The 23,478-nt window shown below is 39.5% G+C and overlaps 3 protein-coding genes across 4 annotated transcripts in view; 1 reads left to right on the top strand and 2 right to left on the bottom strand.

Annotated features, from left to right (window-relative positions):
• ksr2 (kinase suppressor of ras 2) overlaps positions 1–5,707 on the bottom strand; it is a 91,422-nt gene extending 85,715 nt beyond the window's left edge. The window contains exon 1 of the mRNA XM_047149732.2: positions 5,337–5,707. Coding sequence (XP_047005688.1) covers positions 5,337–5,516 — 180 coding nt within the window. The 5' untranslated portion in view covers positions 5,517–5,707. The remainder of the gene's footprint in view (positions 1–5,336) is intronic.
• A 4,048-nt stretch (positions 5,708–9,755) lies between these two features.
• Positions 9,756–17,271, top strand: rfc5 (replication factor C (activator 1) 5). Of its 2 annotated transcripts, none has more exons than XM_017452234.3 (11): positions 9,756–9,903; positions 11,263–11,327; positions 11,825–11,961; positions 12,314–12,393; positions 13,175–13,248; positions 14,058–14,217; positions 14,473–14,554; positions 14,838–14,967; positions 15,059–15,136; positions 16,543–16,597; positions 17,047–17,271. In XM_017452234.3, exons 1-11 carry the CDS (start codon positions 9,857–9,859, stop codon positions 17,141–17,143), a joined length of 1,005 nt encoding a protein of 334 aa, XP_017307723.1. In that variant the 5' UTR covers positions 9,756–9,856; the 3' UTR covers positions 17,144–17,271. The 2 variants fall into 2 exon arrangements, with proteins under 2 accessions (XP_017307723.1, XP_053530329.1); XM_053674354.1 differs by lacking the exon at positions 9,756–9,903 and adding an exon at positions 11,646–11,708 and having other exon boundaries at positions 11,265–11,327.
• wsb2 (WD repeat and SOCS box containing 2) overlaps positions 16,405–23,478 on the bottom strand; it is a 9,115-nt gene continuing 2,041 nt past the window's right edge. The window contains exons 2-9 of the mRNA XM_017452233.3: positions 23,276–23,444; positions 22,071–22,243; positions 21,628–21,759; positions 20,700–20,800; positions 19,909–20,099; positions 19,247–19,339; positions 18,503–18,616; positions 16,405–17,587 (exon numbers count right to left, since the gene is read on the bottom strand). Of these exons, the coding sequence (XP_017307722.1) occupies positions 17,386–17,587; positions 18,503–18,616; positions 19,247–19,339; positions 19,909–20,099; positions 20,700–20,800; positions 21,628–21,759; positions 22,071–22,243; positions 23,276–23,444 (1,175 nt within the window). The 3' untranslated portion in view covers positions 16,405–17,385. The remainder of the gene's footprint in view (positions 17,588–18,502; positions 18,617–19,246; positions 19,340–19,908; positions 20,100–20,699; positions 20,801–21,627; positions 21,760–22,070; positions 22,244–23,275; positions 23,445–23,478) is intronic.

Raw genomic sequence — 23,478 nt, 5'->3', positions numbered from 1 at the left:
GAATATTCATTCTATGATCCCCAGTGTCTTCTTTATTACAACTCGACGAACAGACTTTTAGAGTTAGTGACTATTATTGTATACTTTCTGATTTCCATTTCCTTACACACTCCTCTGTTGCTATCAAAGAGCTGCCCGTTCTACTCAAAAACTCATTTCGCATATACACTCACCTTTATTACTGTTGGTAAGTTTGTTTAAACAAGTTTAAAATGTGTTCAAGTTACAATTCTGAAGCTATACTTGCCCATGATCTTGAATGTCATTTTCAAACACTACTGCAATCAACAAACAAACAAACAAACAAACAAACAAAGCCAGATTCTTATATCAAGATATTTAAACTTAAACAAAGATTTATCTCTGACTGTTACAACACACTGACACTGGAGACTCCTTCCATGAATGTCAACAATATTAACAATTACACACATTTCTATATTGTGTCTATGAAGCATCCAACATACAAGTTACTGCAAACTATACAATAATTATTAACATATCAGAACGAGCGCAGTAACATAAACCTTGAAGCAGGCACTATAGGAAATTAATCACCACCTTCTGACCAATCAGAAACTAGCATTCAACAGCACTGTGGTATAAAAGGGATTATCAGATAGCGATGATTATTGGATGCCCTAAAAGAGACTAATATGTATATATATATATATATATATATATATATATATATATATATATATATATATATATATATATATATATGTGTGTGTGTGTGTGTATATATTTATATATAAAATACATCATAAAACTAGAGCTGCAACAACTAAACGATAAAATCGATAATAATCGATTATGAAAATTGTTGTCAACGAATCTCATTATTATTAGATTAGTTGGTCTGCGTGCGGCACGGGGGAGATTTACTCACTAAGTTACTTCTGTTCCGAAAACACACTTCGGAGAGTAAATACTAAAGTCGTGTCCCAAATGACGTCCTATACACTTACACTATGCACCATGTACCTTACCGTCTAGTGTGTGGATTTAAGAAAGGTAATATCGTCTCAAATATATCACTAGCAGTTTTTTTTTTACTAACCGGAAGTATAAGCCGCTTCCAAGTCGACGGCACGTGACGTCATATGCATGTAACGTGACGCTGCTAGCTTTAGCAGATACCCAGAGTCACCGACAGTAACTTTCTTCAGTTTACTGTTTATGTCAACGTTACGTTTAATATAAAAAAGTAATGCATAAATACTGTTATATAATATAAACTTATATATATTTTATATATAAGTATTTATGCATTATTTTTATGGATGCACAAAAAGCACTGAATTAAACTACAGTCCTGAATGAATAATATACTCTGGTGTGTGTATGTGTGTGTGTGTGTGTGTGTGTGTGTGTGTGTGTGTGTGTGTGTGTTGTTGTTTTTTTTCAGTCTTATATAATTGGACAAACAGTTGTGTATAGTTTTAGTCTGAAGTTTATATTTGTAACACTGTTTATTTATTTTATTTTAAATAAACGAAAAAATGGTACTCAAACACCCCGCCCCATCCGATCAATCGATTAATCTGATAAATAATCGGCCGTCTAATCGATTATGAAAATAATCGTTAGTTGCAGCCCTAGATAAAATACATGAAAACTTTAAGAATTCATAATGCTAATATTATCCTGAGAGACTAAGGGTTTAATACTAGCACAGTCCTCCTAGTTAGACTACCTACAATTCATTTTTAGTCTCAGTTGTGTCCAGACTGAATCCCTCAGCCCTTTATTTCTGGCACTGAACCAGTGACCTGCTGTGACTCATTCAACTGCTGCACTTTTCTAGAGGTCTTCAGGTATCTGAGCTGTTCGGCTCTTTTGGGTTTCCACAGAAATGCCAAGAAACAAGACTGAAGCATTTCCTTTTTTAAAAAAACACCTTTTAAACAGAATCTGAAACTTTTTCTGTGTCAGTGAAATGATTTCCATCCTTGGGGGAAACATGTCAGTAATCAGCGCTTAGATTACGTTTAGGAAAAAACAGCTATTTTACTTGGTACCTTACAATCAACAGCCTTGTAACAACTCCTCCCTTAATGTGTGCTTTACTTCATATTATTTAGATAAACTGCTTCGTCTATTTTTTTTTTTTTTTTTTTTTGCACTACCCATTTGAATAATTAGGCAATCAAACATCCCTGTACTAAAATGAATTACACTCTAGTACTGATTAATCAAGATTAGCTAAAGGAGTATGCTACAGGGTGTCCCAAAAGTCTCCATTAACACTTTTCAACAAAATGTCTTCGATTTTCATACTTAGTTTATATTATATATATATATATATATATATATATATATATATATATATATATATATATATATATATATATATTTCCAGAGCCTTTAAGAACGCCTTTGACAAAAGAAGAACGTATGGAAATCAGTCTCATGGCTGGATCGGGATGCTGTCGTAAGGTTGCGATGGAGTTGGGAAACGGGAAACACGGCGAGCACATCACACACGGCACTGCTGCCGAATTTATTAACACATTCAAAAAGACCGGAAGTGTCGCGGACCGACGGAGACGTGGACGTCCACGAACATCCACCGATGAAGACGCAGCCGACGTGGTGCTGGCAAACATAGTCCCTTACAGTATGTATGGAGACTTTTGGGGCACTCTGAATTTGTTTTTATTATTTTTGCCTGCAGATGTGTTTGCCTTCTCTCGTTGTATAGAAGCCAAAGTGATTTCAATTTCACAGACTATATAAACTCTAATCAACACTGCAGTTGGTATTCAACATCCTCCTGACCCACTTCAGTTGTGCGTCAAATGAAAGCTTCGTGTCCTATTGTGTGTGTGTGTGTGTGTGTGTTAAAGATTATGAAACTTTTCCTCTAGGTCTTTCTTCTTTAACTGTAAATCTGAGAACTAGTGAATCTACTTGATGATAATCTAAAATTATGAGAAGAATATAGCTGATTAATCAAAACATGTTATGCTAGATGTTTGTTACATGTCCATATTGTGCTTCTTTAGTTGTGTACTTGAGCTACAGGTCTAATGATATTACAGTATAAGAAGCGTATTAGCACCAATTAGCATCTTGCATATCACGCATCAGAGTAATTTAATAAAAGTCATCCATCCATCCATCCATCCATGCATCCATGGATCCGTTTTCTATACCGCTTGTCCTACAGGGTCGCAGAGAACCTGGAGCCTATCCCAGGGAGCATGGGGGACAAGGCGGGGTACACCCTGGACAGGGTGTCAGTCCATCGCAGGGCGCAATCACATACACACTCACACACCCATTCATACACTTCGGACACTTTGGACATGTCAATCAGCCTACCACGTATGTCTTTGGACTGGGGGAGGAAACCGGAGCACCCGGAAGAAACCTCCGCAGTACGGAGAGAACATGCAAACTCCGCACACCAACACAGGGCAGCGCGGGAAGCGAACCCCCAAACCCCCAACCCTGGAGGCGTGAGGCGCACGTGTTAAGCACTAATCCGCCATACACCTTAATAAATGTCATATATTCCAATAAATTTCAATGATGGTAGAAATCAGAATTTAGTCTCTTTTTTTTCACTTTCTTGCTTCTTCTTATTGATGTAATTGAAATGGAAAAAGTTAGTGGCAAGCTAGCTAGTATCTAGACTAAGACGTGTTAGGCTAATACACATGCTAAGTTGCTAGCACGTTACTACTAGCTATGAGCTCAAACCTTTCACCAGGATAACCAACCTAATGGTTTAAACGCCATTTAGGTGAGGTAAAGAAATATTTAATTTAGTGTCATTTACTGTAAGAACCAACTAAAGGTGATGCAGGTACATTTTAAACCAAATTCAACTTAACTATATATATATATATATATATATATATATATATATATATATATATATATATATATATAATATGTGCATGTTTGACTCGAGGTCGCAACTTGTAATTCCTAACCTCCTTGAAAATACCCCCTCAAGTCTTCTGAACTACAAGTCTACGGGAAATCAAAATGGCTGCTCACAGCATCAGAAGTAAACAAATTAGCATTTTATACCTTTAAATGAGTTATACCGTATATACAAGTATTTGCTTTAGGTGTACCAACATACAGACATGTGCTTGTTGAGTCTAAAACAATAACTATACAGTTCGCTGTTTGAGGAGGAAAATATACATGATTCCTCAGTTACACGCTAGCTTGTTGCTAACAAAAGACACCTGCGTGTTGTTCCCCCCCATTTTGTGTGTCGAATTCGCCAGGGTTGACACCGAAGCAATTCATTCCAAACTGCGAATTACCACTTACGAGGCAAATCAACGCCGCATAACCTGCTACGTTGTTTCCCCCAGTTACATCGAAATGATGCTAGCTAAGCTTAACAAGTCACGAGTATTTCAGTCCTACAGTAAGCAGAGTAACACAATATCGTGCTGTATTTTCTAAACAGGGATTAAAACACTGTACATACAAGTAGGACATACTGTCACACTATGACTAGTGTGAGTACTGTAAGTAAGTTCTCACTCAGATAGATATGCAAAGATAAATAAAGTATGTGCGAGTATATATATACGACTGTACAAAGTACAGTGTGTACAGAATAACCAGCTCTGAAGGTGTCAGTGTGTGCACGATTACGAGTAGTGCATCATGCAGTCATACAGTGTGTGAGAATTAACACTATTAGCTGTAGTATAACTGTGCAGTGTGTTAAGTCTGTGTGCTTTAAGAAACAAAACAAAACAAAACAAAAAAAACCCCACCACCTCCCCTCACTGTGGGGCATCCCTGCTACCAGTCAGTGCCAGAGGGAGTCCCTTGTTTTTCCTTGCCTTCTCTTGCTTATATTTTGGAGCTTAGCATGACGCAATTAGCAATTAACACCCTCACCCCACCCCACCCCCCAGTTGGCAAATGGAGGTTTCCACACACACACACACACACAAATGCAAATGGTTATATCAACACAAGGCCCCTATCGTGTCCATGTTAGCAAGTAAGGAAACTGAAGCACCTCTTTTTTTCTTCTTCCTCTTTTTTTTTTTTTTTTTTTTGCACCACCTGCAGAATGCGCCTCACTGCAGCTTCTTCGTTTATAACCCCCCCCTCCACACACACACACACACACACACACACACAAACACACACACACACACGCATATACATAAACACACACAATCACACACAAGCAATTGATGCAATAAAGCAAGATGGACATTGTGTCCAGTGGTGATAAGGAGTAGGAGAGTGAATACTGAGTCTACATGATGGAGGATGAGTGGTGGAGGGATAAGTGGATGTGGTGGTGGTGGTGATGGTGGTGATATTAAACGGCCTGTTACCTCGAGCGTGCGGATTTCTTTTTGCGTCAGGTCGTTGGATGTGGCACATTTGGTCCTGAGCCCCTCCAGGCTGGAGATGCTGATGTCGATCATGTTCTGCACCAGCTCACACTGCTGCAGGGCTTTCTGCAAACTCAGGTGAGCCTCCTCGCTTTTCGTCATCTTCTCCTCGTCCATCATGTGCGGAGTCCGTTTTGTTGTTGTTGTTTTACTGTTTTTGTTGTTGTTGTTGTTGTTGTTGTTGATGCTGCTGATGATGAGGATGATGGACTTTCTCTCAGTCTAAGCGGCAATAGAGGAAAGACGCGTATATGCGAATAAAAGCAAATGAAACACATGAAACATGCACATCAGATTGTAAATTTAAAAAATAATAAATAAATAAATAAATAAATATAAATAAAAAAATTTCAAATTAAAAAAAAAAAAAAAAAAAAAAAAAAAAAAAACGGAGAGGAGCGTGCGCTAAAAATACACCAGGCTCTACGTGTAAGGCGATTCCATCATCGTTGTCCGTTTCGGGTCTCCTGACGCCGTTTGCATGATCATCAGCCTACCATAATAATACAAGAAATAAGAGTGTGTGTGGGGGGGAGGGGGGGATGAGTTGTGAGTGGGGTGGGGGGAGGGTAGAGGATGAGAAGTGGGGGGGGGGGGGGGTTCAGATCCTCAGTGCGGTGTCATCAGCATCAGCGACCGTCACCGTCCATCGCGCGCTCCAAGGCATTTCTCTCTCTCTCTCTCTCTCTCTCTCTCTATCCCTAATAATAAAAGACGGGATTGATTGAAGGCGGCGGTGAAGGTGCTCTCTCTCTCTCTCTCTCTAAGCGCGCTGTGTGTGTTTTGGTGTGCTTTGCGCGCAGGTATTCCTCCCCCTCTGTAGCATCCCGGCGCTCCCCCACCGCACCAACATGTTGCCCGTCAATCAAATCCACAGCAACCAGCGACGGGAACAGCGCGAGCGGCGGTGACCGTGCCGAGATCTCGCGAGAACACCGCGACGTCTCGCGAGAGCCAGATCAAAATGCAGTGAGCTCACTGTTTGAACTCGAACAACCTCTTCAATCGATTTTTTTTTTTCTAAACGCGTAGCCTATTAAACAGCTATATGAGGCTTATACTCGGGATTTCCTCTCATATGCCTTATATATTTATTCAAACACTCGACATTAATGCTGTGCATTGCTTTGTTTTTCATTATAACTTTTATTGGGCCTGTAGTCCTGTAGGAGAAAGGCCTGTTATCTTTGATACAATAAATAACCATAGTGTCTAAAATGGCACCTCACTCCCTATTCACTACAAACAGCAAAGTGCATTATGGGTATTCTGTAGTCTTTGTACTTTTTGTGCTAAATCGTTGCAACACAACATGGGTGTTTGGTGTTTTATTTATTTATTTATTTATTTTATTTACAAAAGATCAAACAATGTCATTTTTTTTCACAGCCTTCTTTGCTCATATCTACCAAGGGTGCCAATATTAATGGAGGGCACTGTATATGGATTAGATTTAGTAGTAGTAGTAGTAGTAGTAGTAAAGATGATATAAAGATTTCAACTGCGCAGTGGTAATGCTAACTAATTTGTAGTAACTATTCTAATTGCAATTTCGCATATCGTTAAGTAAAGGGAGGCATTTGACATTTTTGGAAGGAGTCTCCAGTGTCAGTTTTGTATCAGTAAGTTTTGGTCTTCAGGAGAGAGCTTTGTGGTATCTGGTTTCTCTGTAATAAGCTGCTTTTTGTTTCTGAGTGAGGGCATGACTGTTTAGAGCTGTTATACCCTGAGTAAGAACAGAAACTTATTTCACAGATGTACCACAAATTTAAATGGAAGCATAAACTGAGTTTTATTTTTTGTATGTAAAATATGTTATTCCTTAACTAATTTTTTTTTCATCTTTGGTATAGGTGCATGGTGACTTAGTGCACGTTCGCCTCACTCCTCCAGGGTGGGGGGTTCGATTCCTGCTGCTGCCGTGTGTGTGCAGAGTTTGCATGTTCTCTCTGTGCTGCGGGGGTTTCCTCCGGGTACTCTGGTTTCCTCCCCCAGTCCCCATGCATGGTAAGCTCACTGGCATGTCCAAATTGTCCATAGCATATGAAATGTTTGTAGTGTGTGAATGTGTATGAGTGTGCCCTGCGATGGATTGGCACCCCGTCCAGGGTGTACCCCGCCTTGGGCTTGATACTCCCTGGGATAGGCTCCAAGTTCCATGTGATCCATAAGGATAAGTGGTTTAGAAAATGCTGTAATTGGAAAATAATCAACTTGGGGTAACAGTAACTCCACTTTGTGTTGGACCATATTACATCACTTCAGTCTTGATTATTTTCCCATAACTGCATGCCCTGGCATGTATTTTTCCTTACGTAAGATACTATGTATGAAAATGAGAGAATTTCACAAGCATAATTGCAAGTATAATTTTTTTTTTTTTTTATTCTTTTTCCTGCCATACATTCACATACTGAGCAATGTTTTGAAATGTATTACAGAAAGGTTATATCAGAGTGACTTAAACTGTCATAAAGGCTTACCGAAGCTGGCAAAAGCTCGGACACAGCTTTCAGTCTTTCCAGTTCTTTTAATGCATCAAGACTTATAATGAAATGAAAAAGTATTTTAGGGTGCAACAGTTCTTATGTAACTTTGTCTTTAACACACACACACACACACACACACACAAAACATTGAAAAGTGATGTTTTTGATGGTTCCAGGTGCTTAAATTGCTGTTTGAAGTCTATTGTAACCCTTACATTGAATACTGTGCAAACACCAGCATTTTGTAACAAAATAACCTTTTTTTTTATGAATCAACTTTATAACAAAATTGTACTTTTTGTGTGTAAAGACCTACATAAATAAATGAAGGTGAAAAACTAAATTGCACTCTTGTCACTTTTCTCTTGCAGTTGAGACTGAGATTTTACAAAAGTAGTAGCATTTCCAACTTTTAGGAAATTAAAATTTGCATATTATGTCTATTATTAGTATAAGTAGCTTATGTATGCTGTGAGAAATGAAACCGTCGACCACATGGAATCAAGGATCTGGCTCATGTTGACCCATACAAGCTGCTTCCTCGTTGTACTGCATGTGTGTTGGTGAAGATATAATCATGATGAAGGTTGGCAGTGAACGTTGGCAGTTCACCAGTAACCAGGACAAAGGAACACACCTGAAGAACACACCTGGCACAGTTCAACCTGCCCAGCGGGCATCACACCATTACGACTGAGCTCTAGCTCTTAGAATGGCAGGAACACATGCAGCTCCAGCAGGTGTGTAGCTTCCCACTGACTGAACCTGGAGAGGAGGTAAAGAACTGCTACCAGCGTGGGTGTACAACTTCAGGCTTTAATAAACTAAGCAAATATTAGATAATGTTTAACTTACATTACTCCTTCATTCCAAAATGACATTTAAATGATTATTTGTGTTTGGATCAGCACAAGTTTATTAAGGCTAAAAAATCAAGAGAATTATTCTTCCCAATCTGTTAAAAAGATAATTCTGGGCAGTGTTATATGTACAGTATCACCTCACAAAACAAACTACGTTACCTATCACTTGAGAGATTACAGTGACGTAGTAACTGGACGTTTTCACCCACAAAACCTGCATGCTAACCAAACTAGCCAGCTAATATTAGTGGTGAACAAAATAGTTTTATTACATATTTCTGCTGCTAAACAAACAAACATGTTTGATTTTTTCTACTTGTGCTTAACTGTGGGGAAAAAAGTGTGCTAACTAGCTAGCTAATGTTGCTAACGGTGGTTATATACGGTACATTTTGACAGGTTTGGCTACAGTTAGATTTAAACACTAAAACAAAAACTTATATTACAAAACTGAAGACTTTTTCATGAAACGTGAAATTGAGATAATTAGTCACACGAAAAATGTAATTTAATTTTAAAAAATTAAACGATGGTTGTGGTTACAAAAGTACTGATGATATCCTCAGTACTCTCCAGAATGTATAATGGACTTTATATAGATTGTATTGTCCCAGTTCTAGCTATTGCTGAACAAATACGCTTAAAGTGCTTATGTGTGACAAATTGTACTAGTTCACTAATAGCTAGATGGCTAGATCCAAACTACATATCAATCCATATTCATAGGTTTCGGTATTTTTTAAATGAGTATAATCTAGGATGATCATTTAAATAGTTTCTTAATGTGTATTAAAACATTCATTATAAATATTTATTATTCTACATACAATATTTTAATGGCGTACTTTAATTAAATTGAATGTGCACATATTGTAAATGAATGCTTCCATATTTACGCCATTTTGGTTGGGTTTTTCATGTTGGTCTGAAATAGTAAAGCGGGCGTGGCAACATAATAAAGTGGGCGTGGTAACCCATCAGCTCCGCAGTCTTATTGGATGGCCCAGCCGCCGTCAAGCAGCTCTCACTGACGTGAAAGTGTTGTCAGAAAGCGCGCCAAAGGAGATCTCACGTTATAACGTGTTGTTTGTTATTAAAGCAGATCAAAATGGCATCAACAAGCAAGGTACCTCTTCAGGCCAGGAATTTGCCATGGTAAGAGTTTGGGAAATTAACACCGAATGCAACACGAGCTAATTAAGCTAAAGTTGCGTTAAGTTTATAAAAAGAAGATATAAAGAGAAGCCCCGGTTTAACTTACAAAGAGCAATTGCGTTAGCGAACTACCAAGTTAGCTTAATTAATAGCAGAACATTCATTTTAATCGTTTTGCTGTAACTATATTCCGTTTTGTGTCGCTTCATTTTATATTCTGCATGTAATTCCGGAAAAACACGCCTCCTGCTATTTGACTGGCTAGTACAGTCGAGTTCTGTGTTATGATTGGCTGGTATCTCATTCTGGAAGTCTTCTGAGTGGACAGTTTGCCGATAACGCGGAAGTTGTTAGGAATACGGGTAGGGAATAAAAATGGCGCGTTTTATTTGTTTTAATCCTCTTCCTAGGATAACTAGCTGGCTAACGCGATTTTCTGTATGTTTTTTCACCAGTGTGCTAGATTGTTTCTTGGACACGTTCGTGCTGGTAGCTACATTTTGACCACAGCTGATTTGGAATTGCTGTCTCGGAGAAGTTCTCAGTCGTGGAACCAAAATCGCTGCGAGAAAATGTAGTTGATTTGCCAAATCTCGCGATATTACAAAATATCACTGCAAAATAAATAAATGTAATGGACCCCCAACTATTCAATTATTGGGCTCATTGTTTAAATGTGTGTATGATAATTTGAATATATGCCCACCGTCCACTTTATTAGGAACACCTGTACACCTGCTCATTTATGCAGGTGTCTAACCAGCCAATCATGTGGCAGCTGCACAATGCATAAAATCATACTCCAGGTAATGTTTACAACAAACATCAAAATGTGTATGATCTCTATGACTATAACCGTGGCATAGTTGCTGGTGCCCGATGGGCTAGTTTGAGTATTTCACACACAATATTCTCTAGAGTTTATACAGAATGGTGCAAAAAACATCCTGTGAGCAGAGGGTTTATAATATAAACCAGGGAGCTATGCCAGGATGGCTGCCGGATGGGCACACTTTACCAGAACTTCACTAGGATTTTGTTCGGACAGGAACACCACTGAAGAAGGCAGGTCAGGATCTGTAATGTGGATCCTAAGAATCTCCCAACACAGTCTTCTAGAAAAGTCTCACTTTTCACTCTTTAAAGTTTCACTGAATCCTACCTAATTCCAACATTGTATAATGATTCCAGATTCAGAGTCTCTCACAGGACATTATGATTTCTGGAGGATTTTATGAATGTAACTCGATGGTCACATGATGTGATGCAATAAAACTATTTCAGATTTTGTTGAAATAAAATTGAGTTCACTTTTTAAAAAAAAATTTTTTTTTTTAAATTTATTTGTCATTGTTGTAGGGTTGAAAAGTACAGACCACAGACGCTGGATGATTTAATCTCACATCAGGACATTCTGAGTACAAGTAAGTAATGAATGATGAAATGAAGCTGTTGAATGATACAGGCCCTGTTCTTCATACATGGATTATTGTGCTCACGCACACACGCAAGCAAGGGTGCATTTCTGCATGAAGTGGATTCAATCTGGTGGTCAAAAACAACAACAAAAAACAACTACACCCTTAAAGTATTTACCTCAGTACGATCCTATTGTTTTTTCTTACTAGTACAAAAACGTAAAATGCATTGAACGTGATAAAAAGAAAGAAAAGCATTTAAACCAAGAGCGTCAGTCATTTTATAACCACTCCCAAATGCCCTTTTACTCCACCCTGTTTCAGACTGCTCAGAAAGATAAAACATTGGTGAAATCGGCAAGCGCCCAGCACAGCCAGATAATTCTCGTGAGCAAAAAAATCTGTTTTGTTTTTCCACGATGGTGGCGGGAAAAGGGGGGGGGGTAAAAAGTAGACCCGTGTCTTCATTTTTACGAGCATGTCTGCCTCTTCCTCCTCTTCAGTTCAGAAGTTCATCAGCGAAGACCGACTGCCACACCTGCTGTTTTACGGGCCTCCGGGAACAGGAAAGACCTCCACCATTTTAGCCTGCGCTAAGCAGCTCTACAAGGATAAAGAGTTCAACGCCATGGTTCTGGAGGTACTACAACCTTTTAGTGTTAATGCTAGATATAAGGTTCTTTATACAAACGGCAAATATTACTGTCGTACATAAACATGTTTACATACCGATAAATAAAATACAACATGGATTTAAAAAAAAAAAATGAATGAAATACATTCATTGATTTATTTATTGAAAAATCCAAATATAAACCACAAGTTAAACACATGTATTTCACTCAAAGCTGTAGACTCACACTGTAGACTAGCATACTTACAGATTCAGCTCTTTGTTTCATCACTACCTTTAGTATTGAATTGCTCGGTAGAGAGGACGCAATCATGCTTTCCTCATATAAATGAAACGGGTTCCCTTTCTGTTTGCGCAGCTCAACGCTTCAGACGACCGCGGTATAGACGTGGTTCGAGGCCCCATCCTCAGCTTCGCCAGCACCAGGACCATTTTCAAGTAAGAGCGGCACGGAATTATTTATTTACTTATTTATTTATTTTCCATTCTGTTTCGGTGCGTTCCGCCGATCTTAAAAACGTGAATCACAATAAGAGCTAACGTGATGATCGAGTTCGTTTATCTTAATATCCAGATCACGTTCTGCCCAAAATTATTATCGTTAACGAAAACTCAAACGGTGATAAATCGCCGTCATTAACTAAAATAAAAATGCGCGTTTCCAAATAAACGAAAACTGAACTGTAACGTCCACCTACAATGCGTCTAAAAATTTTCAGAGAATAAAACTCGCGTTTTCGTATTTTAAACGTTGAGTGGTCTGGCCTTAAGAAGAGAGGTAGAACGGAGTGGATCCATCGATGTTGCCTAATCGTACATGACCGAAATTCAACATTGAGTAAATTTTTATTATTATTTATTTATTTATTTATTTATTTATTTATTTTCATAGCTTAGAGTACACACTTGTTAAGTACAGTGGGAAAATGAATTCTTTTGTTCCCAAAATGGCTGAATAATTGTTTGTTTCGGTATTGAGCAAAATGTGATTCTAACCTTAAATTAGGACAAATTTAATAACAGGTTATAAATGCGTAATTTGCCACACACTGCTGTTTTGCATAGTGGTTGTATTTCTTTTTGATTATTATTAATATTAATAATAATAATAATAATAATAAAAGCAGTATACGGCTCACCATGTTTGCTTGTTTTCCCTTAGTGTAGTGTCTTGGTTTTTATTCTTATCGTGTGTGTGTGTGTGTGTGGGGGTGTGTAGGAAAGGTTTTAAGTTGGTGATTCTGGATGAGGCGGATGCCATGACCCAGGATGCTCAGAACGCTTTAAGGAGAGGTACTGAACCATCTGCCCCTCTAGCAGCTCACCTGCTGGGCTTCCACATGGCCCTGTGTCCAAATCACAGTGACTGCCTTAAATTCACTGACCAAGCCCACTGCAGTGTGAAGAGGACGGCTCTCGTCCGAGTCGATTTAAAATGATTTCAAATGGCCACTTTTGTTAAATAATCTGTCTGTGTTCTTCACTGTCTCTTTGCTTCTGTTTCTGCCCCATTCTGGTTTGCTGTTTTCTCTCGCTTTCTGATTGTGTCTTTCACTCTGTGTGTGTGTGTGTGTGTGTGTGTGTGTGTCTCTCTCTCTCTCATGCTTTCTCGCTGTTCTTTATTGTCCCTCTGCCTTGCTATCTGTCTCGCTTTCTTTTGACCCCCCCTGTGTCTTTTGCCTTTTCTCGGTCTGTCTCACTTTCTGACACTTTTGCTTTCTGTCTTCTTTCTCTCTTGCTCTCGCTCTCTGTCTGTCTCTTGCTTTCTTTCATTCTCTCTCTCGCTCTCTCTCTCTCGCCCCATCTCTCTTGCTCTCGCTCTCCGCCTCCTCTCTCCACTCTTTTTCTTTCGTTCCTCCACACTCTCCCTCTTTCTTTCTCGTTTTCTGCGCCTCTCTCCCCTTCTCCTCTACTCACTCATATTCTCTCTTCCCTACTCTTTTTTTTTTTTTTTTTTTTCTATCTCCCATACACACTCTCTTCTCTCTCTCCCTCTCTCTCGTTTTCTGCCTCTCACATTCTCTCTTCTTCTCACTCTCTCTCCCCACTTCTCCTCTACTCTTTCTTTCTCCCCTTCTCCCTCTCTCTCTCTCTCTCTCCAGTGATCGAGAAGTTCACCGAGAACACTCGGTTCTGTCTGATCTGTAACTACCTGTCTAAAATCATCCCTGCGCTGCAGTCGCGATGCACACGGTTCCGTTTCGGACCTCTGTCCCAGACCCAGATGATCCCCAGACTCGAGCACGTCATCCAGCAGGAGAGGTGAACCTCACATGCTTTCGTCACCGTACACTGGAGTTAACGGGGTGCCGTGTGTAATATTGACATTTTGAAGTTTCTAGTTCTGTAATGATCAGATCAGAGACCTTTTGAAATGTTGCTGTGAAATACGTCTGGCTGGTTTATTCATTTTGTCCCTTCTTTTCCTCTAAAAGGCAGCTCCTAAAACTTTCCCCTGCCTCTACATGTAAACATGGTCATGAATATTTTAGTGTTTGTTCTCTGTATGTTTGTCAGCATCGACATCACTCCCGATGGCATGAAGGCTATTGTGACGCTGTCAACAGGAGACATGAGGCGATCGTTAAACGTCCTACAGGTGCGTGGTGTTTGAAGTGAATGAATAAAGAATGAAACACTTGGGTGGTGTGCTGTTCTAGCAAAATAATCAACGGTTAGGTGGTGTGTGACGAGGCTCAAGACAAAGCGTTAGCGCTACCGTCGGCACCCTGAAGTTGATGAGTTTCCTATAAGAGCACATCTTGTTTTATTCCTCTTATACCTCTCTTTATTCCTCCTTCTTTCTTTTTTTCCTCTCTCTCGAAGTTAACAAGACAATTCAGTATTCGAAAGAAAAGCGTTGTGACTTGTCGTGTGTACAGAGCACTCACATGGCCTATGGGAAGGTGACCGAGGAGACGGTTTACACGTGCACAGGACATCCTCTGCGCTCAGACATCGCCAACATACTCGACTGGGCCTTGAACAAAGACTTCACCTCAGCATATAACCGTATCCCTAATGCCTTTACACTCTCCATTTAGCGCTGAAGCCATGCGGATAAAGGGTAAAGATGTATTCTTCCTTAAAGCAGTGCTAACAGAAATCCTACAGCTGAAAACTCTGAAAGGATTAGCGCTGCACGACATTCTGACCGAGCTGCATCTTCTCATACACAGAGGTAAGAGAGTTTACACTGAAACGCAGCCCTGCTGCAGAGGGTGAACCAAGACACGTTTGCGTCTTTAGATAGTGTCCTGGAGCTACAAGACCAATGTTGCTCGAGTAAGACATGCTTATAGCCTCCGATTTAGCATTGGAGTCACCCGACATGGCGATGGGATCACGGGAGACTTTTAACAATTTATTTATAATGTAGTTCTATGCACATGCACTTTGTGTAGGATATTTTAAAATAATGATTAAAGCTGGCAGGTTATTATTATTATTATTATTATTATTATTATTATTATTATTATTAAAACGTAATTAGCCTTCATTCAGTTCGGAGCTCTGAGTTTGATCATACTTTTATTTAAATTAGCAATAAGTATTTTTTTGTGGGGGGTGGGAAGGTCTCGAACAGTTAAATGGGTGGAGTTGAATAAGATTTGATTTATTATTATTTTACTCCTTGAGCCCGCCCACGTTTCCACCCATATACTCAAAGCTCCGCCCCCCCATTTTTTTTGCGGTTCAACTAGACTCGACATGCGCAAGGGTTTTCACGACCTCGCTTTCAAGTGTAATCGGACCTTCAACTGCTTGAAAGCCAAGTTACGACGATATAAATATGCACCTTCTCATAAGTGATTTATTTACAGGGATGTGAAGGGGTGTTGGGGGCGTGGCTACAAGTTGACTGACCAAGGCCGATCTAAATATAATATAAACAAACATTCTGGACCAGAAGGCCGGTTTCTAATAGCTGTATGTAAAGGCTTAAACTATGTTTTTATTTATTTTATTTTTTAAAAAAATCATTTCTACATAGTTTTCTTCTTTATTTGTATTAGTAGTAAGATCTTATATCAAGATGTATTAAATAGTGAAATATTGACCACTGCTTTATAACTTTAATGCGTACATAAACTAAATTGAAAGACTGAAAAGAGTAAAAAAAATAAAAAAAAATAATGAATGTCAAGTTTATCATTTTAAATATTTAGCATTAAAAAAAAAAATCAAATCTTCCTTTCAGTCCTATTTAGATTGTAATTAATAAAATATTTAAAAAATATCACCATACCAGTGATCTCTCAGTGATGTCATTAATCTCGATACCGTATCATGTCACCCAGAGCCATGTTGTGGTTTCTAGAAAGTGGTGGATTGTATTACTGAGCCATGTTGTGTGAAGATGAACTGAAACAAGTGTGTTTGAGACACTAAACATCCCAGAGTGAGGCGCGTACGATGATCTAAACCTGCAGCTTAATTCGTTGTTCGCCACACAGCCTCGTCGCTCCAGTGCAAAACTAAAGACGTGAATTCGAGGCTCGGATCGTCCTGCTGATCGATGACCTTTCTGTTGCGGGTGAAATGGTTTTGATTTTGTTTTCTCTTCGTCCTGTCGCACTCCTGCAGTGGATTTTCCTCCAGCCATTCGGATGGGCTTGCTGATTAAGCTGGCCGACATCGAGTGAGTAGCAGTTACTTTCCGTTGGCATGTCAGCAGAACCGTGCAGGTTTTGAAAAATATAAATAAATAAATCTGAGGTTTCCGTAGAACGCTACATACGTGGATGTTGTAATAAACATCACAAAATGACGCATCACTTTTCATAAATAACTTGTTCCTTTATTTCAAACTACAGCAGGATTTCAAGCTCCTCCTATCTCTCCTTCATTCTCAACTCTCGTTCGTCCTTTGCTCGTGCGCTGTCGCTCATTTTTGCTCTCTTGTATCATTCTCCCTCATTGTCTCTCATTCGTTCTCTCATTCTCCGACTCTCACGGTCTCGTTTTCTCTCACTCTTGTTGTCTCAAACTCTCTCACTCGCGCTCACTGCATTGCGATCTCGTTCACTCTCTCTCTCTCTCTCTCTCTCTCTCTCTCTCTCTAATTCGGTCTCTCTCTCCCTCTCTAAGGTATCGCTTGGCCTCTGGAACCAGTGAGAAGATTCAGCTGAGTTCAATGGTAGCTGCTTTCCAGGCAGTTAGAGAGATAGTGGTCAGTGATGGCTAATCCAGTTATCACACACACACACAAATGTGTACAAATAAAATCAGATGTTACATCTATTAAAATGTACCAGTGTTACAGCAGCAGTATATATAATGTAAAATTGTTTAAATAAATTTTCTACTTCCTTATGTATAGGTTTGTGTTTCTCTAACCCCCCCCCCCCTCATTTTTTTGCCGTACTGTTCAAGCTTTGAAATAAAAGCAGCTTCGTGCAGCAACCACGAATCAAAAGCTCCTCCACATCAGCTGTAATGTTCACTGCAGCGTAGGATCTTGATCTTAGGAATATCTCTGTACGTGAGGAAGTCCAGGATTTTCTTCGGGAGCGGTAAAGCCCGCACCTGGAAGGTGGACACGGAGTACCTGAGCGTGGTGCGACACAAATGTCGCAGGCTGGGAACCAGGCGAGGAACTCTCCAGAACTTTACGTGTCCGTCTCGACACCTGGAACCAAAAATGACCAACACACATCTTCATTAACGCTGAAAATGATGAATGAGCTGAAAGATGAACTGAAATTAGAACGAAACTTTAAAAAAAAAAAAAACACACTGAAATGTTGCCTTCAGAATTTTACAAGTTCACCTTTTTTTCAACGTTTAAAACCTAGTGTGTTTTAAAACCTGATGATTAACAGAAAATAAGTTTTTAAATGTAGGTTCATTAGATTCAAATTAGTTTTGTGCCAAACCTACGTTATAAAAGCATGACCTGAGCTGGAATTAGTTTGGTTGTGGCTAATAGGGAGAAATAATAACTGAATAGGAGTCATTAAAATATTTCAAAAATAACTGATGTATTTAATAACAATAACACAGAGCAAAAATTGAGAGGAAAACTCCAATAATTTGAGAATCCGTCTCAAACGGTCCATCTGTCCACTGAGAACATCTGACTTAAGAAGAAACCTACACCTTCTAAAAATGAATAAACAGAAATAATATAAAAGTACGAATAGTTAAGTGTTGCCTGGAAATTAAAAATAAAAAATGTAATAATATCAAAATGGTTTTAAATCATCTGTAATACCGATGGCACTTAAATAAGGACGTTAAAGCTGCATTTGGACAAAACGATTGTTTTATATCTTAACTGTATCGTGATATTCATAATTCCATTAATTTTATGCAGTTTAAGATGCACAGTGAAATTTTAAGAATATGATTCAAATCAGAATTGAAATGATTCGTTTACACGAGACTTTAAAGAGAAACGAGGTGGTATTTTTGCTGACTCGACCCCCGGTTATTTCCTGTAAAAGCCTCGGAATGTTGACGAGTACATATTCACGCTAAGTAACAATGTAAGGAACGTGTTCTAGGTTCCCCGAGTGTCTGTGCTATCATGTTGTGCAGTTACCCTGTAGCGATGGCGCTGCCTCGTGGGTGGAAGGCGCAACACAGTCCGCTGACCCGGTTACGATCCGACACCAAAACCAGTTTGTCTTGTTCCATGTCCCAAATCTGTAACGCCCTGGCAAACAATGTCAGGAAGTCTTTCGTAAAAGGGAAAGGAACGGTGCCTGACAAATGTACTCGGGTCACTCTGAAGACATGTCTGTGCACGCCACACCACAATTTTATCCGTCATGTACACTGGACACTATATACACACACAAACACTTTGTATTGACATTATAGTTGGAGAACTGGGTTCAAGAGAATCGTCAAGAATTTAAAAGCTCTGCAGGAAAATGACTTTTTTTTTTCCCTGTTATTTATTTTAAATAAGGAACATTTAAATCTGAGAAAGACCAAGTCCTTAAATTTTAGGAGGCTGACGGAACATTTGTTTTGACTGTTTGTGTATATATAAATATATAATGACGTAGTGGCTGTGGATCCATCCATCCATCTTCTATACTGCTTTATCCTTTTCAGGGTCACGGGGAACCTGGAGCCTATCCCAGGGAGCATGGGGCACAAGGCGGGGTACACCCTGGACAGGGTGCCAGTCCATCGCAGGGCACACACACAATCACATACACACTCACACACCCATTCATACACTATGGACACTTTGGACATGCCAATCAGCCTACCATGCATGTCTTTGGACTGGGGGAGGATGGCTGTGGATCCTGTATTAATAAACATGTCTCACCTGTAGTCTTTGAAAGCCAGATGAGGGAATACAGGAGAAAACGCCAAAGCTGTCAGCAGATTGTCATTTCTGCACACGCACAGATCACAGTCCCTGGGGAGGAAATGATACGGTGGGGGATGAAGTGCAGTAAGAAAACCGTTTCATCATTAAGGGTTAGAACCAAACCCGTGGTAAAGATCATTATCGCTTGTAATGTTTAACAGGTGCGTTTTTTTCTCTCTTTTTTAAAAAAAAGATAACGTTACAATGTAGGCATGACTAACGTTAGCATCCTCTTAAAGTTGACTATACGTAACCAGGTCTGGTTACGTCATGTTAAACGTGTGGTTTGTATTTATTTATATTTTTTTTTAACAACTTCTAGAATTATAATCATCACACACTTTTAAAGATGCCTCAGAAAAACAAACTGATTGGCAATCTTTCCTTGCACTATATCTGGGTAGTTTCTTTGTTACAGGCTACGGGTGAGATTTTTCTGATCCTGAAATAAGCTCCACCCCCCAGCTCAATGCTATGGTTTCCTTTCTTTAAAAGGCAACTCGTGACATACGTCATTTAAACAGACGGAGAAATGGAGATTAGAGTAAAGGCTAATCGTGTTTTCGTCGCAGGTGTGATTCACCTCGTAGGCCCTAAAATTCGACTCGCTCACTCACTCCAGTTTAATCAGGTGATCTGCAGTGTAGGGATCCCACAGGTCCAGCCACCATCCTGTCGCAGCACGGTAAGACCCGACCGCAAGCAGCGCTCCGTCCGCAGAGAAATCGCAGGACACCATGGACCGCTCCTGATCGTATTTCAGGTTCCTGACGAAGGTGAAGGATCGAAGACTCCAGAGATAAACTTTCTGTTAGGACAAAGGACGTCGTCCAGTCAGAAACATCCGCCTTTCATTAAGAGAGCTAGCTTGGTGATTTGTCTCTTAAATTCACTGACAGGAAAAGTGGTGTATAATATATAATAAAATGATTCGATGTAAAGCATTACCTACCTAGCTAAAAACAATTCTAGCTCACTCACATTTATAAAGATGTTATAATCCGACACATTTCATTTACCAAGTAATAAAAGAGTATAAACTAGCTTTAGTGACATTATGCATTAACTTTCGGTCTAAATATAATGCTGACATGGTTAAACTGGTGTGTCTGTGTGTTTGTGTTTATATTGCAGGTAACTTCAATGTAGGGTTTCACTGGATATACTTTGACTCTTCTGAAGTCTTGTGACTTGCACCGCTAATGGACTGTTCCAGATATTACATAAGTTCAATGTTAGATCGGAACAAATGACTGTGTAGGTTCTTTGATGAAAAGGTTAGACTTCAGGCAGGACAATGGCCAAAGTCAGCAAACCACAACTTCCTCCTGTAGCTAGTAGCCAAACTTCATATCGCACAACTCTATTTCAATCCAGCTTGTTAAACGTAATCAATAAATCTACTCACTGTGTCGAGCTTACAGACTGAAGCAATCAGACTGCTATCTGGAGAAACAGAACATTTGAACACCCAGTAGTTTGGACCAATGAGCACACGGGATGGTGAACCTGAAGATGTCAAACAAATGAAAACATGTAAGCAATGCAAATGAAAAGAAGAAAACAAAAAGGCCCACGGTTCACAAGGATCATTGACATGTGACAAACTTGTCTGTGGTCAGATGACTGGGGTGGCGGAAGTAAAACAGACACATCCTCACGGTCGAATAACAGCAAAATCTGCTTTTAATCCTTATTGGAAGAAACATAGAGAATGATTGAATGGATATAATATTTAGTCAGCCAACAACTCTCTGTAGACACTAGTGTAGCTAGTTAGCTATGGTTTTTACACAAAGTGTCACACGGAAATAAGCCGGAAAAAGGATAGGTGTTTGCTAAAGCTAGCTTACTGGTGTTAGATTGATATTAAGCAAGCTCGCTACTTCTATAATGAGAGGCAGTCATTGGATTATGTTAGCTAACCATAAATAGCTAGCATGCTAATCGACGATAAAGCTAGCTAGCTGGCTGTTGTTAGGCCAAGCGTTTGTCTTGGAAATGGCTAAACATAATTAGCTAAATATCTAGCATGCCTAGTAGTTAGATACTCAACTGTGTTGTATTCATTTATATACGTATGGATCTAAGTTTTATCATAGAGGGAACGTGTTATTACATTCACCCTGAGAACCACAGTGAATAGAGCTAAAGCATTTGGATCTGTTCATGCTATTATGTGATGTTTTGTAACGATAAGCCGTTTGCACCATGTGGAAAATCTAGCTTAGTAGGTATTAATGTAGTAAATAATAATACTAGCAGCTCACTGTATACAAAGCTACGCAGCATTTCGTGTCATTCATGGTTTGTTTTATTAAGATAGATAAAATCACCTTTCTTTGCCAAGTCCCAAACTCTCAAAGTTTTGTCCCTGGAGGCTGACACAAGCGTGAGACTTCCATTTGGAGTGAAGACCAAATCTCTCACGACTGACTGGTGGCCGGTCAGACTGAACAGTAACTTTCCTAAAAGTCAACACAGTATTAGATAATGTGTGGATTTTGTGTGGGTGTGTATGTGTATACAGTACATGTGTGCTTGATAGAGCAATCAAGATTACATAAGCATCACCGCTATGTAATGTGTGATTGAGTACAAAGTTCTTCCGCACCAAGTGACGACAATCCCTGTTTCTGCAGCTCAAATCCAACATGCATGAACTGGCTAAACATACAGGCTAATTATATGGTATCCTATTCGATCTTTTGAGATTGAGAGCTGATCTCCAATAACAGGATTGATAACTACTATCGTACGCTACTGCAAAAACTCTTACCAGTGGAGACGACCCACACCTTGATCATCCCGTTAGTGAGACCTGTTGCTAGCAGCAGTTCTTGGCCTTTTACAGATTTTGCCCGGTTTGAGACACATGGCCCGAACGCCATGCCCCATACGGTGTCTCCACAGTCCAGCATTTTCTCTTCAGTCTTAGAATCTGCAGCATGACTGCAAAAAAAATGACCGAGCATGGGATGTTTTTGGTACAAACTGAAACCCAAATGGTTTCTTATTCAAATTATATGAAAGGGGTTCCTCAAGGGTTCTTTGGATGATTTAAGGGTTCAAGCTTGGTGCTACCTGGAAGATTTCCTTAAAGGGCTACCCTCTGTAGTAGGGTTATACAAAACACCTTTAACAGGTCCCCAAAAAGACAAACCGACGAATCATTTATGGTGCTAAAAGAACTTTAGGTTCTCAAAAGCCTTGAGATTTGGCTTAATGCAGATTTCATTTCTAACCCCAAACCTACCTAGTACTGTTTATCTGGATTAATGTGTTTGCTTAGGTTTTGAACTAATCTTCAGGAACATGTTTAGCGTCATAGGTGTAGTTCACTAAATGTCCAACAGGAAGTAAGATCTCTTAGCTGGCGACCAAATCCCTGGAGGGTACAAGCTATTAATTTCTATTTAGTGCACTTTTTTAGGTGCAGGTTCCCAACTATTCTATGGCTGGCAAATTGCTATATTGGAATACTATTACTATGTGTTACATTATTTCTCATATTATACAAAATCACAATGATGACTCTGAAAAGAAGGTGTGAAACAGTAATCTTAGTTTACAAACACTTGTCATTGGTGGTGATCCTCTTTAATGAGGATTTCACAATTTCGGTTGAAGGAATACACTTACAGTTGCACTTCAGTTGGACTTAGACCACTGGTATACCTTCGTAAGTATATTTGCACTGTTTACCTTGTGCAGAACGAAAATGCAGCTGTATAATAGCTTTTCCTGACAGTATAGTTAAAGAGTTACCGTTAATTGGCCTGGTTGTTGGCGTGAACACCAAGAATCATCCATGGAACCCAAACAAAAGCTTATTTAGAGCATCTGAGGTTGTCCAGTGCACACGATCACAATGAAACGTTTCCGGTTTCTTAAAAAAAGCTTTAAGCAATAAATCACAAACTGCAAATTCGTAGATCACATGATTCAGAACTCATTTGAAATTCTGGTCTGGGTTTCACGTACAGCTTGGAAGGCAGAGGCCACGGCAGCACCCTCACCAGTCCGTAACCCGCGGACCAAGCGAAGCGTGTACCGTCCGGAGAGAAACACACGCTCCATGTCTCGCAGCCAGGCGATCCGTAGAGCCGGGGCTGGAAAACAGGCTTCAGCTCCGAGATCAGTTCAGACCCATCTGAAAATTATTACAGACAAGTAGTATTGAGAAG

Source organism: Ictalurus punctatus, chromosome 22 (genome assembly GCF_001660625.3).
Source record: "Ictalurus punctatus breed USDA103 chromosome 22, Coco_2.0, whole genome shotgun sequence".
NCBI classification, from domain to species: Eukaryota; Metazoa; Chordata; class Actinopteri; order Siluriformes; family Ictaluridae; genus Ictalurus; species Ictalurus punctatus.
The sequence above is the reverse complement of the archived record's forward strand: the minus strand, read 5'-3'. Positions and strand labels throughout refer to the sequence as shown.

Excerpts from the sequence above, each read along its gene's own strand:
- rfc5 (XM_017452234.3), top strand. The coding sequence starts at position 9,857 with ATGGCATCAACAAGCAAGGTACCTCTTCAGGCCAGGAATTTGCCATG. Across the intron at positions 9,904-11,262 it reads CAGGCCAGGAATTTGCCATG|GGTTGAAAAGTACAGACCAC; the intron begins GTAAGAGTTTGG and ends TCATTGTTGTAG. Across the intron at positions 14,968-15,058 it reads CTTCACCTCAGCATATAACC|AAATCCTACAGCTGAAAACT; the intron begins GTATCCCTAATG and ends CAGTGCTAACAG.